This window comes from Phlebotomus argentipes, unplaced genomic scaffold, assembly GCF_947086385.1.
Source record: "Phlebotomus argentipes unplaced genomic scaffold, Phlebotomus argentipes genome assembly contig_6, whole genome shotgun sequence".
NCBI lineage: Eukaryota > Metazoa > Arthropoda > Insecta > Diptera > Psychodidae > Phlebotomus > Phlebotomus argentipes.
Window position 1 is genome coordinate 469,957 of NW_026776145.1, and position 14,997 is coordinate 484,953.

Sequence of the window (14,997 nt, forward strand, 5' to 3'; positions counted from 1 at the left end):
CGCGCACCCGTTCACTCGAGCCACGGATGCTTCAAGCATTGTGCAGCAGATGCTCGAAGGATGGGATTGAAATGGAGCATCGGCAGCAGGAAGTCCGTGAAATCTCGTGCCTCAATTGGATCCCACTCGTATTTCTCAATCAACACGTTCTGGAGGCCCCACGGTTTCAATTTCAGTATATTCCTCAAGTGACCTGAGGGTGAAATGCAAGAATAGGTCAGAAGTGTCAATGCACTCTTGGTGTTGAAATTTCATAAAGCGGTCATTGGAGCTATTTTAGAATGGCTAATTTTGTATGTTTTTGCTCACAGCATCCCATGACCACTCCATGAAATTCCTCTTTCGCGCAGAAAATACCAGTGCTGGTGAAGTATTTGTTCCCGTGCTTCCCACGGAAGATTAAACTTGGTGGAATGTTTCCCAAGAGTTCGATGATATGCGCCAAATGATCCTCATCGCGTGTGTAGTTATCGCCGGCATGTGGATCAAACAGATAGTCTCCTGTGGCCAATTCAAATGCCAAGCATGCCGTGCTCCAGATATCCGCTGTAAAGTTGTACGGGGCTCCCAGGAGCACCTCCACGGACCGATACTGACGAGTCTGAATATCTTCCGTGAAGTGGTGATACTGTACCCCAAAAAGTAACACTTTATCCAGTGACAAAGATTATTCCGAGAAAAAGAACACTCACGTCATAACAAGCATTTCCCAAGTCGGCAATTTTCACACGAATACTGTTCCCGTTGATTATCGACTGAAGAGTGCTCGAATATGATTGAGTAGACGGCATATATGCCTTGGTTTGGTCCTTTGTTAATTCAGACGTTGTCCCTGTCTGTTGGAGAAACAACAAAATCACCTTTAATCCTTTAGTCCCTATAACACTCCTTACCGCGCGACATTTGGTCATTGAACCCCCAAAAACCCACTCATTTCATTTTGATTCATCTAATTCTATGTTGTGATTTATAGCTTACAACTGTCAAGCGATTTTACGTTTGATTGCATAATTCAAGCTTCCCAGAAGAGCTGCAATATAATCTCACCCTTTCATTTAAGGCGGCCAACTCGAGTTTGGCCAATTGTGCTTGACTACTGCGTCTCTCCACGCGATAGCGCCCCGGAAAGTCAGATCCTGTGAGAATGCCAGCCATGGCTGCCGCTCCGGAATTGTCCACAAAATCCTCGAGGCTCGATTGCTGCCGAAAGGCCATCATGTTCGCCGCTACTCCACGATCAGCGCCCACACTCACGCCCTCTTCCTCGGACGGTGACGAGATGTCAATACTTGTAGTGCCGGTGGTCTGCTTGGATGTGCCAGATGACGAGATGGGTGTGCTCTTTAGAAGGTCCTCCTCGATGCTGCTGCGATTGAGTGAGCGCTTCTCAAATGCACTCACTGTGTGGGAGATTGAGAGAATTTAGACACATTATATAATAAATTCAATATCTGAGATACTGATTTATAAGCGAATTAAACGATGTTTTCATGGAGTACGTAAAAAAAGACCTTTGTCAGGATATTTTTCTTCTTCTCTGACCTTTTCCTCAGGGCACTTTACATTTTTCACGGAAAACTGAACAAGGAGAATAAAAGAAAATATTCTCTGAAATTTGTGGTTGTTATACAAATTATTGAAAACTCTCTATCTGCAGAATCTCTTTCAGTCTCAGATACTTTTTCAACATTACCCATTCCTAAAAGCGTCTCCATTGCTCAGCAAGACACCCTCAAGCCCTCCAATTATACACTAATTATATTATTAATCTCTATCTCTGCTCACTCAACCCCATCTATCTATCTCTCTCTCTTTCTCTCATTTCCAAAATATTGCCTACTCAAGCCATTCAAGTGGTAGAAATTGAAATGAAGTACCGTGCAAAAAACTCAAGGATATCACTCCCAAATGAGAAATTCTATTAAAATTGTCTGAGCAACTTGCCCTCAGACTTGTAAAATTGCTACATTGCGCCAATTAATTCTCCTGGGGGCATCACGTATCCTCAAGGCTTCGCTGTACAATTGAAATGCTTGAGTAAAATAGGATGGAGAGAAATTCAATATCTCTTGAGTCATATTTTAGAGCAAACAGCCGTGTTTGCGATAAGCGCTATAATGAGATTCGCGCATGGGACTCACCGTAGGAGTCTGGAAATTCCACTCCGCGTGCTCTCATTGACATGATTTCATCATCAATCTGCTGATTGACCACTGCCACGTTGTCCATAACGAGTAGAATGTTCTCTGGCTTCACGTCCGTGTGGATAATGTGACACTTCGTGTGCAGATAATCGAGGCCCTGAAGCATTTGCTTGATCACCGAGCGCACAAGATGAAGCGGCAAACCCTGGTAGTTATTCTTCACGATCAACTTGTACAGACTGCATCCCAGCGCCTCAAACACCAGACACGTGTGCACGCCATTCACGCCACGCACAGTAAAGTTGTTGAGCAGCCGCACGATCTTATCACGATTCAAATCAAATGGATCCGCCGTGCTGATCACCTCCAGCAAGTGAATTTCATCTGTGGCCGTCTCAGTGTAGTGCGGAGCACTCTTCACCACCTTCAAAGCCACGTACTTTTCGTCCCTGCAACACAGCATATCAAAGAAAATGTAATTAGAAAAAATGGCTTTTATGTGATATTTATGATAAATTTTCAACACTTTTTCGCCTACAGAACGTCACTAACTTCCTATAGTCGTGATTTTCATTCCTTCCACCATGCATAAATTTAAATTTGCTCATGCAGAAAATTTATTGTGCCTTCTAAATGAAAAATCAATTTCAAAATTCATTAGGCGTCACTATTGTAATGGTTAGGTGTTATAAACAGTAGAAGAGGGATGAATTTCATTGCTTTTCACCCTCAACTAATTTCATATTATTTGTAATATGGAAAAAAGGCATTCATTTGCATGACATTCGTATTAAATGTCTTCACCTCGATTGAGTCAGAACAGAATTTTCTATGTTCATTTTCTAATCACTTTGTCATGGCAATAAAGTGATTCATGAGTCATCAATCAAAAACTACATTAAATGAAGTGATAAGCTGTCTTTCAGGATGTCTAACATGCGAATTATGCTCTCATACCTTCTGTCCCACTTTCTCACTGCAACTCCCCAATGTGAAAGTTGCCTTTGTCAATTGAGATGAATTACACCTAATTATTTCCTCAAGCAATTTTGAAACAATTTTCTCAACACTGTTTGTGAATTATGCTCGATAAATATTTACGACCTCATTTTCCCACGAAAAACACCGTAATAGAATCCCTTGAAAACCACTCCTCACGTGAAAAATAATAGCCCTCTGCCAATGAACAAATAACTTATTAATTGGCTCGAAGCCCTGTCAATTTTCATCACAAATTGAAAACGCAGAGGTAGGTGAATAGTTTCGCACATCAAAATAGTTTGACGAATGGCTTATTGATTTTCCACTGAATTTTCAACTCAATTCCCACCTGAATGCCGTGTAATTTCATTAAAAAAGAAAATCTTTCTAGTCCTGCTATAAATAGAACTTACAAAGTGAATCCTTTTGAGTGACACTGAATGAAACATTTAATTTCATTACTTGTGAATGCACAATCGTCGGTGCACTTCACACCTCTGTGAGATCCTTCCTGTTTATATTATGCGCACAATGTACTGACTTTCAACCCTCTGCATGGCATTCAAAAGATGAAGAGCCAGAGAAGGCTTTCAGAAACTTCGCCTGCATATTGAAATTGAGTCTTGAATTGAGAATTGGATATGATGTGTGTGTGTGTGTGTATGTAATGTGATGTGATTTTGCACAGCTTGTTTCTGAATACTTTCTCAATAATTTTATTCATTTTTTTTGCATTCTTAGACATGTGAGAGGCACTTGAAAAGCCTTATTCCTTGTATTCGATTTTCACATTCACATCGATTCCTTACTGATAGCATTTTGTAATTTTATTGAAGCAATTGCATATGAAGCTAATTTGAACTGATCACAGTAACTTCCTTATTTCTTCTTAATTTTACAATTCATTGCTAAATCAATTACTGAAATATACTTTCTAAAAACCATTTTATCATCCAACACAATTTATTTTCAATAAATTACTTCGCTTGTTTGTTCAAAGTGATTTTTCTCATATTTGGAAGTTTTGAAATTCAATAAATGGCATTTTGTTACACTAAATCACACTCATCACAATTCTACCTAAAGTGTGTTATAGTGTTTCGCGTGTGTATTTGTGAATCTTTTAATTGTTCTTCTCAAGTTTCCACAGTTTCTGCAGTTTGCACAACAAATTTGCTGACAACCTACATACATATAATCACTTCAATTAAAATGAACGAACTTCATTCGCAAAATATATATTTTTTTATTTATCCCTCCATGGGAGAAAATTCTATTTATCTTTAAATTATTCGTGCTACGTTAAAATAATAGATCATTCTGTGTAGAATAGCGAGCAATTAAGCCCTCTTAATGCTTTCAGATTTAATCTGTTGAACCATTATAATTTACCGTGCATGCAATCTCATGGCAAATCTGTACGATGGACAGGGATTGAATCACTCACTCGATATCCCAGCAGAGCCACACAGTGGAAAAGTGCCCCCATCCCAGCTTCCGCACAACACGGTAGCGATTGTCAAACACATCGCCAATCACGATGGGATGATAGCCTCCGCGGCAATACTGGGAGACGTCCTCCTGTTCCTCGTCGCTCCCATATAGACTGCTATCTGGAGACTCGGCGTAAGGCTCATCTGTTGTCCCGGATCGTGGTTCGGATCTGTGAGTTGATCGAATTTATTAGATAATGTGGAGATTTCAATATAACTAGGGATATTTGGAGGGGAAAAAAGAGAAATTCACACACACATAGCTTGATGCAGACTGAAGTTTGGGGCTCTTGAGTCGAGGTGGTGGTTTAGGTGGTGGAGAATCACTCCGATCGCGGCCATGGGCCACCATTATGGGACCCATAGAAACACATTTTCTCTTCTTAGTTAGAAGACTGCGATCCCACTTTTTCTTCGCTGCCTTGGCCTTTTTATCTGACGCCAAAGTCTCTTCTGCACCTCCCTCAATTACCGACTTCATGGGGATGACTTCAGAAGCTTCAAATGCCGCTTGCGAAGTCCTCTTGGTGGCACCTTGCAGTACATGAACACCCATACAACGAGAAAAAATGATCAGGAGAGCAATGAAGCCCACAATATGAGTTGTGCACCAGGTAAGATGACTGAGAGTGTCCAGAGTATCAGAGGTTTCGGGGGTCATTTCGGCAATTTGGGTCTCATGAAAGCGTTGATGGAGACTCAAGTGGGATGTGATGACACTCGATTGCCTGTACTTCTGCTCAGTGGATAGGACAGAAGGCTTCTTGGTGGCATGCTTCCGCGTCGGGACATGCTGGACGGGGCCATCATCGGGGAATGACAGAACTTCGTGGCCCCCACAGACGGAAGTGGGTGAAATAGTGGTGATCATAGAGTAGAATTGCTCCCGTTTCGTGAGAACAGCACAAAAATCACGACCTATATCCCCCGTCATGGGGCACCGTCAATCACAGCCAATTCACGTCACAACTATCGTGGCAATTCACGCGCTTGCCTGATGCACAGGGCTATAGTGGCACTGTGATGTAGATTACAGGTTTCGCTGCACAACATCCAATTTGCTATATGATTTTATTTTCTCCGGGTTATATAATTCACCCCCGTTATAGTGTGAAATTTTGCACAGAGTGTTCCACTTTGCTAATTTTGACGCCAGTTATCGTGAGGCATAGTTGCATGAGTAGCGAACAATCACTCTCGCTTTTTCGGGATTGCTCTATCGACAAAATAACTATGAAATCACTCAGTTAAATCATATATGAAATCAATGCACGAATTATAGGTAGAACTATTGTGTCACTCTTGCCCTCAACTTCTTCACTGGGCGCAAATTTTAATTTATTCCTACCATTATGTAATGGCGCAAGGGAATTCTCTGCAAAACACTCATATTATTAGCATTCAAGAGTCAAACGGGACGAACTATGTCACCCAAGAGAGAGGAAAAATTATAATCACACACATTTCGAGAGAAAGAGAGAGCGACAAGACAGAACACTGAGGCCCAACCCAAAAAGATGTGAAAGGCAGAAAAGACACACAAGTGAAGCGACGAGGATTCTTGGCTAAAGCGGCGAAAACTCCTTCTAATGTCCTCGAAAGAATGAGGAAAAACACCAATGTAGGACACACAAATCACACGGAAATATTTGGAGGAGCAGGAGTGAGAACATGAGGAGCTCAATAGACCTTTACCCAAATGACTGAAATTTACACACTCCCAAATGCCATTTTTCTCACATACATATTCAGGGGGTCAACAAGAAAAAGCCGCCACTGTGTGGCACATTTTATTTTTAGAGAAACACACACAAAATGTTCTCCTAAGGAAAATTACTTCTCAGTATCGAAAACACAGAGCGCAATTTACATTCATCGAGAGACCAGATACAGCGCATAAAATCTCATCTCAGATGAGTAACAATTAAGTATTTTCGCAAACTTGCCTCGACAATCCTTTCACATTGAATTTTCTACATCACTGAAAAAGCTCCAACTTCTCTGGGGGGTGGTTTTAATTGCACACCAGGAAAATTCACTGACTCCAACAGATACAATGAATACACCATCACGAGACGAATTACATTCAATTGAGTGTACATACCCCAATTGAGGAGCCATCTAATGGGATATCTGGATATTCGTCGCGGGGAACCTCTTCCTCTTTTTGGCACTCGACAGGGACTCAGGAAGGATTACGAGAGGGTTGCAGAAGAAACAGTCACGTCACGGGTCAGAGAGTAGCGAATGCAGTGCAAGTCGCTGGGGAAAAGTCACCCTTTCTCGTGTGCTGCAGCCCCGACTGTGGAGCCAGCGAGAAGTGGGACACACACTGCGAGTCTCTGACGTTGGCTTCGAGCACTGGAGTCTATCGCGGACGCGCAACTGTGCGATGATGGTAGGGTGGCCAACGTGCCGCTCACTAGGAGTCCACTCATCTCCCTGATCTCGTCCATGACGGACCTTCGCTCATGCTTAGTTTGTCAATGAAAAATGTGCATAAAATGAGCACAAACACTAGGACGGATTTTATGTAGGATAAATGGAAAAAGAAGAATTAATTAGAAAATATTCTCTGATTAGTCCTTGAAGAACCACTACGGCCAAGAGCCAAGGAAATATCACTCACTCACCACTTGGACATTGAAAGGAAGGCAGGGTCACCCTGTGGGGCGTCATACTCACAGACTGACGAAGGGTCCCCGCAGCGCCGGCATGTCACGGCGTCGGTTGAGCGGCGGCGACAGGGAGAGTGACAGGAAGTCTTGCTGCTGCGCTTTGCCCAGCGCCAGGTCCACGGAAGAGAGGAACAAGTGTCCGCTGGGTGTGGAGATAGCCGACGACGAAGCCACACGCTCACCCAGAAGTGTCTGGAAGCGCGGAAAGCGGCGTGGGTGGTGGTAGAATGGCGTCACAGTGAACGGTTCAGCAGGGCAGGAGCGATTGAGCGGTGATGGCGGTGGGAATGTGATCTGCGGTGAGGCTACGGAGCACCGGATCGTGGCGAGGCAATTCTTCAGTGCCACCTCCTCGATGGTGGATCGGTGGTTGTGCAATAGTGGCGGGGGTGGCGGTGGCAGGGCCTGAAACAGCAGTGGCGACGTGGTCCGACTGCTGGTCTGACTGCCACTGCTGCTGATGACAATGGCACTGCCTAGGGCCGCCGAGGTCGACGAGATGGTGTTGGCTTGCGGTAGTACCGGTGCCAGGGTGGAAGTCTTGCAGTAGTCGGTGGTCTCCTGAGTGAGAATCCGTTTCATCCACACCATAGACAGACCCCCGGAGTCTTCTTCTCATGTTCGTTGTGGCTTTTCAGGGTGTTTTTAGGCTTTCCCTCTCAGCTATGCCACATCCTCTCAGTCCCAGCATTATTTACGAGTTATTTCTCTGCATTCTGTTGCCCAGGAATTCTTTTTATTCTCTCCTCACGCACGTCACAGTGAAAATAAAGTACTTCCAACGCTCTTCCCCCGTGCGCCGCCCACACTCGCAACTATTTAGCCGCCCTAGCGGCCGAGGAAAAGATCAGGGGTCACCGGCAGAGTGAGGGACACTAGTGCAAGAAGCCCATTCTAGCGATCAATCAAAACATCTCTCTGCACTTCCGTGACGTTCACATTCAATCGATTCCGAGCGTCCGTTCTTGTTGTCAGACAAAGGAAAATTCACCGGAAAATTTGCCACGTCTCCTCCCTCCGATGCTACGGTCGATTAGTGGACGAAGATGAAATCGTTGTGTGCCTATCAAAAGGTACTAATCACAAGAAATTGATTATTTCACATTCATCTTCCATATTGCCCACCCCGTTTCACATATCACACACAATTCCTCAAAATCAATCTAACTCCCCGTAAGCACCCCCACAGATTCGCACGCAATGCAACCACTTTAGCAATGCATCGCAGTGTGGCAGCTCTCACTCAATCTAACCACACACAGCCTCCACACAAATCTCAGACGAGCCACGGAGCAGATCAGAGCAGTAAAGAGCTCAATTGGATTTAAGAGTCAATCACTCCACTTCATTCACATAAAACACATATAACTTATCCCAGAGTAAACTTGCGGCTCTCACCCTTTCAGCCACAGAAGCCCCACTGTTGAGCGCAAAAGAGCCACCTCGCAAGCAAACGCTTTTTCTCACCCTATAATTGATTTTCACTGGAAGCAGCGCGTCCCCCCGGGGGGAGTTCCTTCAGCGAGAAGCGAGACTCTTCACTGCCAGCAATTAGATGGAAAAATGGTTGAAACGAGACTTTTTATCAAACATTCGCACACTCTGAATTTTCTGGAGAAATTTTCACACAGGAATATTGAGTGTAATTTTCATACAACTCCCATCTCACTCTATCCCACACTTACTCTATCGCCAGAAAATATATTTTCACCGGACAAAGTGAACGAGAGGTCTTTCTCTTTCATGTATGCTATTGCCGTGTGTATCGAGCTTTTCCTCGGTGATTTTCAGGAAAATTCTCGCACATGCGCTACGCCCGTATTGGTATATGTATGTATTTATTAAAGAAAACACAAAACAAGAGGGGGAGTGGAGAAAATGTATTGTAAAATACATTTTTGGGGAAATTACATGCTCACTGCCAGTTTGGACATCTTTCTAACCTAATCTCAAATTTACTTTAGCAAACCTTTAAGTTTCGCCTCTAAAAAACATTGACCTTAACTGTCAGAACTTTAGTTTAATACAATATTTCTCTTTGTGTGAGCTTCTGTTACGTGGTTTCATATGTGAGCTCTTTTTGGCTTTCAGAAGCTCCAAAATTGCAACAACCCAAAGTATTAGTAACACACTTTACCAACGCAGGTGTTCTTTTTTTGTCGCTTATAAAATGTCTATGGTGGAAATTTAATTTTCCTGCACGTGTTTGTCATATCGAGTACTGTTTTTCATTCCATTAGTTGTCTACTGAGAATGCTTTTAAATATTTTGAAATTCCAACTTTGATTTAAATAAATGTATTGACTAATTGTTGGCACAATAATTTTTCCTAAAGTTCCAAAATACTATGAACAAAGAGGTGAAGAATTAAGAATATGAATGGTCATTATTCTCACAGAAAAAATTGAATAATATAAATTATATGTATATGTACATGACAAAATGCTAAATTTTATGAAACCACAAAAAGATAAAAAGAGCGCAATACTCTCAAATTTATTGTCCAATACGTGCATGAAAATAGAATTACAGCCATAAATATTCAATTTAAATTAAAATTTTCATTCAAAATCAATATTAATACTCATTTCAGAAAAAAAACATACATGCATGTACATATATCAAACATCTCATTACTTTTTTACATGCCGCCGGAAAAATGTGAGAATATTATCGCCCGATTGTAAACCGTTTGAAAACAAATTAGTTGCAAATTTGCTTCTATTTGCTGTCGAAAGCTTGTTGTTGGATTTACAATGCATAACGGTATAATTAATAGAGGAAAAAAAAGTTCCAGCCCGTGACAATGCATCGAAGCATTGCCGTGAACAGGATTCGAACCTGTGTTTCCTCGGCCACAACGAGGGGTCCTGACCACTAGACGATCACGGCTACGCCAGAACTGGTGAATGTCGGATTGAAGTTGCCACACTCGCTCAAAGCATGTGATACTTTCGCATTAATTGCTACACAGCATATTCCAACACTTGGCAACATTATTTCTTATCTCAATGGTCTATAGCTGTGGTATCAATTTTTAAAAAAATACTGTGAGAGGCAAAAAAGTGTTTTGTATCAATTTTAAAGAGATACTCAGCAACAGAGCGAGACTACGACCGACAATAGTAGGAGCGACAGAGGCAAATATATATATCTAAGCCGCGTGGAGGGGATTTGTTCATTCCATCAGAGCTTCTCAAACATTCCCTATCGAACGCAAACCATACTCACCAACATCAGCAGACGCATGTGGTCAGTGGGCTCAGATCGCGAACTCGCCTTTGAGAATCGAAGAACCAGTGGTATTATTTACCTTCTCACACGTACAGAGTGGAATTCTGCAAAGAATTCAATATTATCAATAATTCCAGATCATTTAAGGGTTTTTCGGTTAAGGAGCAACAACTTCAATTGCATTACATCTTTCATATCGGGTAGACATTGAATTAGTGACAAAATTACCCCGTATTGCGTGAAAAGTTGCGAAGTGTGTTGAGTGTGTAGTGAAACTAGTTGATAACTCATACACAAAAGCGCCGGTCAAATAAACATCTCACTCTTCAATGGCCAGACTATCAGCTATTTTGCGATTAAAAAGGTAAGATATCGAGAATTATTTGTGCATGAAAGTGTAAAAAACACACTCCTCACGGCTACAAAACAATCAATAAAAGAAAATTATTAGTACTAAACACCACTGACTACATATATTACAGACTCAATTCCCTCAAGGGAATTTATTTGAGATCTACGACTAATTTGCCGAATATTCCGAACTACCGAGATTATCATAGTCACGATGGAGCTCAAGATTGGTGGGAAAACCGAAGGAATAAGAGATATCTCTTACTAGCAACTGGAACAATTGCAGGAGCACTTCTTACATGGGCTACAGAAATTGGTAAATCACTCTTATCCTTTAACAATACTCTGCAATTGTACTTGATTATAAAAAAATTTCAGGAGATTCTTCTGTGGAAGCTAAAGAAAAATATGATTCGGATATAGAGAATCATCACAAAACCATCCGCAAAGACTTGCCAACGTACAAAATTGAGGAAATTTCTGAGCACAACAATGAGTGAGGAGAGTTGTTTTTAACCTTTTCCTTTGATAATATTCTGTTTCCCTTCCAGGAAGACTGGCATTTGGGTAACATATGGCATTGGCGTGTATGATGTGACTGATTTTGTGCCCAAGCATCCAGGAAGTGACAAAGTGATGCTCGCCGCTGGAGCTGCAATTGATCCCTTCTGGCACATTTTCCAGCAGCATAACACTCCAGAAGTTCTCACACTGCTTGAATCTTTCAGGATTGGTAATCTCAATCCTGAGGATCAAGTCAGTACCAAAGATATGGGCGATCCGTGGTCAGGAGAACCACGAAGACATCCCATCCTGAAGCCTGCAGCTCAGAAGCCTTTCAATGCTGAGCCTCCTCCATCTATGTTGATCGACAGCTTCATAACTCCAAAGTATTTTGAGTCATCTGAAAATATGAGAGGAATTTTAAAAATCTTATCAATTTCAGTGAATTCTTTTACGTGAGGAACCATTTGCCTGTTCCAGAGATCGACGAGAAGACTTATGAGCTTGAGTTTGAAGTGGAAGGAGTGAAGAAAGTGACCAAGATGACAATGAAGGACCTCAAGAAATTGCCTCGTCACACAGTCACTGCAGTTGTTATGTGCGGTGGGAATCGTCGTAGTGAAATGGATTCTGTGAAGAAGGTGAAAGGGTTGTTTTGGGGACCATCAGCAGTGGGAAATGCTGAGTGGACTGGAGTTAAATTGTGTGACATCCTCAATAAACTTGGAGTCAAATCTGATGAAGTGAGGCATGTGCATGTGAGTTTCCTGACAATTTCCTTCCGTCTTTTTTTTTTAAATCCTTTCTATTTATTTTTTTTAGTTTGAGGGACTCGATACCGACCCAACATCCACCTTCTACGCAGCGTCCATACCCCTGGCAAAGGCCATGGATCCTCGAGGAGACGTTCTGTTAGCGTATGAAATGAATGGACAGCCACTCAGTAAAGATCATGGCTTCCCGGTGCGAGCTATCGTTCCTGGAACAGTTGGGGCGAGGAATGTCAAATGGCTGGGTAAGGGGGAAGTTTATGAGAGTCAGGAAACGCAGGAACTAACTAATCTCATAAATTCATTCAGGCAGAGTGTACGTTTCCAGTGAAGAGAGTGACTCACATTGGCAGCAGAAGGACTACAAAGGTTTCTCACCGAGTACTGATTGGGATACAGTGGACTTCTCAAAGAGTCCTGCTATCCAACACATGCCGGTGACTTCAGCGATTTGCTATCCAACGCCCGGAGAGAAAGTTAAAGTGGAAAATGGGCACATTACCGTGAAAGGTTAGAAAAAAAACAGTGCCTTGAGAGAATCAAGCTCAATTTCCTCTTCCAGGTTATGCATGGTCGGGTGGAGGATGCCGAATTGTGAGGGTGGATCTGACATGTGACGGTGGGAATTCATGGCATGTGGCTGAACTTGAGCAGGAAGATTTGACAAAGGCACCAGCTGGAAGAGCCTGGAGCTGGACACTCTGGACAGCAAAAATTCCCGTTCCGAACAAAGCAAAGGAAGTGGAGATTTGGTCAAAAGCTGTAGACTCCAACTACAACGTACAGCCAGAAAGCTTTGAGAATATCTGGAATCTAAGAGGAGTCCTAAGCAATGCGTACAGTCGTGTAAAAGTGAAAATTTCAGGGTAATTCACATATCAATATCAGATGAGGAATATGAAGAGAAATCTTGAGTTTGTGGGAAACATCAATAAATAGTAATACTATCTATGTTTCTTACCATTGTGGCGCTTAAAAAAAATTCTTATTGTCAGTTTGTGGTAATAAAACTGTTGGGAAACGTGGAAAACTCATTTTCACATCGCAGATAAGAACGCGTTCCACACACACTCCCAAAAAATGTTCCACTCTTTGCCAACTTCACTATTATTTATAGATGGCGGGTGTTTTGACTTTCCAGGTGGCGCTAGTCGGTGTTTTGATGAGACCAGAGGTGAAAAGTCTTGTGAAAAGTGCAATTTTACGATATTTGACGAGCAGAAAAACCATCCGGAAATATGGATTATGACTTTAAGATGAGAACACAGGCCGAGCGCACCAAGGTGGAAGATTTGTTCGAGTTCGAAGGGTGCAAAGTTGGACGCGGCACTTATGGACACGTCTACAAAGCACACCGAAAGGAAGGCAATGACACAAAGGATTACGCCCTCAAACAGATAGAAGGCACAGGCTTATCTATGTCCGCATGCAGAGAAATAGCTGTAAGTCCGAGTGTTCCAAGTGAAGAGTCAAAACTATTAATTGTCCTCTCTTACAGCTCCTCCGTGAACTGAAGCACGTGAATGTGATCAATCTGATCCGGGTATTTCTATCGCATACGGACAGAAAAGTGTGGCTTCTCTTTGACTATGCGGAGCACGATTTGTGGCACATCATCAAGTTCCATCGAGCGGCCAAGGCCACGAAGAAGCCCGTAATGGTGCCAAAAGGGATGGTGAAGAGTTTGCTGTATCAAATTCTGGACGGCATTCACTACTTGCACTCAAATTGGGTGCTCCACAGAGATCTCAAGCCTGCCAATATCCTCGTGATGGGCGAGGGAAATGAGCGGGGACGCGTTAAAATTGCCGACATGGGATTTGCGAGGCTCTTCAATGCTCCATTAAAGCCACTGGCTGACCTGGACCCTGTGGTGGTCACTTTCTGGTATAGAGCGCCAGAGCTGCTCCTGGGAGCGAGGCATTATACAAAAGCCATCGGTGAGTATGCTTCGGAATCATTTTATTGATGAATCTTAACCTGATAAATTGTATTACGCAGACATATGGGCAATCGGTTGTATCTTTGCCGAGCTTTTGACCTCCGAACCCATCTTCCACTGCCGCCAAGAGGACATAAAGACAAGCAATCCCTACCACCACGACCAACTGGACAGAATATTCAATGTGATGGGCTTTCCACAGGATAAAGACTGGGAGGATATTAGAAAGATGCCAGAGCATCACACTCTAACGAAAGACTTCAAGAGATCAAAGTTAGTCTACCCTAAACATTTTCAACTTGTGAGAATATTATCACCTTTTCCCTTTATTTTCTTTTTCTCTATAGTTATGCAAACTGTTCTCTGGTTAAGTATATGGAGCGACATAAGATAAAGTCCGACAGCAAGGCTTTTCATTTACTGCAGAAGTTGCTGTTGATGGATCCCAATAAGCGCATCACGTCTGAGCAGGCAATGCAGGATCCTTATTTTAGCGAAGATCCTCTTCCCACGCAGGATGTTTTTGCGGGATGTTCCATTCCATACCCGAAGCGTGAATTCCTCACGGACGATGATCAAGAAGAGAAATCAGACAATAAAAGGCCAAATCCCCAAAATGTGAGTACTTTCATTTATGCGGTGGAAGACTGATGTATTACTATATGACTTTCTATTGTAGATTCAGCAGCAGCAAAACAACACGGGACAATCGAGCTCCCACGATCACGGCAAAAGGGTGCGTCTCACTGGCCCGAGTGGGCATCCGCAGCAGAATGCGCAGATGAACCAGCAACAAGACTTCCACCATCAACAGACGCAACAACAACAGATGATGTTCAACAACTCTCAGCAGCAAAACAACTTCCAGCAGCGCTTCTGAGGATAAGAAATCTCTAGACT

The 14,997-nt window shown here is 42.7% G+C and overlaps 3 protein-coding genes and 1 non-coding gene across 9 annotated transcripts; 2 read left to right on the forward strand and 2 right to left on the reverse strand.

The window, feature by feature from the left end:
- Positions 1 to 2: 2 nt before the first annotated feature.
- Positions 3 to 10,625, reverse strand: LOC132258317 (SRSF protein kinase 3-like). Of its 5 annotated transcripts, none has more exons than XM_059755591.1 (8): positions 10,528 to 10,625; positions 7,304 to 8,372; positions 4,573 to 4,788; positions 2,142 to 2,593; positions 1,048 to 1,400; positions 693 to 836; positions 358 to 628; positions 3 to 193 (listed from the first exon to the last, which is right to left on the reverse strand). In XM_059755591.1, the coding sequence occupies exons 2-8, from the start codon at positions 7,885 to 7,887 to the stop codon at positions 12 to 14; spliced, it is 2,202 nt and encodes a 733-aa protein (XP_059611574.1). In that variant the 5' UTR covers positions 7,888 to 8,372; positions 10,528 to 10,625; the 3' UTR covers positions 3 to 11. The 5 variants fall into 5 exon arrangements, with proteins under 5 accessions (XP_059611574.1, XP_059611602.1, XP_059611583.1 ...); XM_059755619.1 differs by lacking the exon at positions 10,528 to 10,625 and adding an exon at positions 8,764 to 8,972; XM_059755600.1 differs by lacking the exon at positions 10,528 to 10,625 and adding an exon at positions 8,695 to 8,972.
- Trnah-gug (transfer RNA histidin (anticodon GUG)) lies at positions 10,117 to 10,188 on the reverse strand. The gene has a single exon. It is a non-coding gene; the product is annotated as a tRNA-His (tRNA).
- A 172-nt stretch (positions 10,626 to 10,797) lies between the features above and the next one.
- On the forward strand, positions 10,798 to 13,185 carry LOC132258423 (sulfite oxidase, mitochondrial). Of its 2 annotated transcripts, none has more exons than XM_059755753.1 (8): positions 10,798 to 10,894; positions 11,013 to 11,197; positions 11,260 to 11,377; positions 11,433 to 11,771; positions 11,828 to 12,143; positions 12,208 to 12,400; positions 12,465 to 12,665; positions 12,718 to 13,185. In XM_059755753.1, the coding sequence occupies exons 1-8, from the start codon at positions 10,860 to 10,862 to the stop codon at positions 13,023 to 13,025; spliced, it is 1,695 nt and encodes a 564-aa protein (XP_059611736.1). In that variant the 5' UTR covers positions 10,798 to 10,859; the 3' UTR covers positions 13,026 to 13,185. The 2 variants fall into 2 exon arrangements, with proteins under 2 accessions (XP_059611736.1, XP_059611744.1); XM_059755761.1 differs by having other exon boundaries at positions 11,846 to 12,143.
- A 98-nt stretch (positions 13,186 to 13,283) lies between these two features.
- Positions 13,284 to 14,997, forward strand: LOC132258452 (cyclin-dependent kinase 8). Its single transcript, XM_059755783.1, has 5 exons — positions 13,284 to 13,597; positions 13,654 to 14,095; positions 14,157 to 14,370; positions 14,445 to 14,715; positions 14,777 to 14,997. The coding sequence occupies exons 1-5, from the start codon at positions 13,394 to 13,396 to the stop codon at positions 14,975 to 14,977; spliced, it is 1,332 nt and encodes a 443-aa protein (XP_059611766.1). The 5' UTR covers positions 13,284 to 13,393; the 3' UTR covers positions 14,978 to 14,997.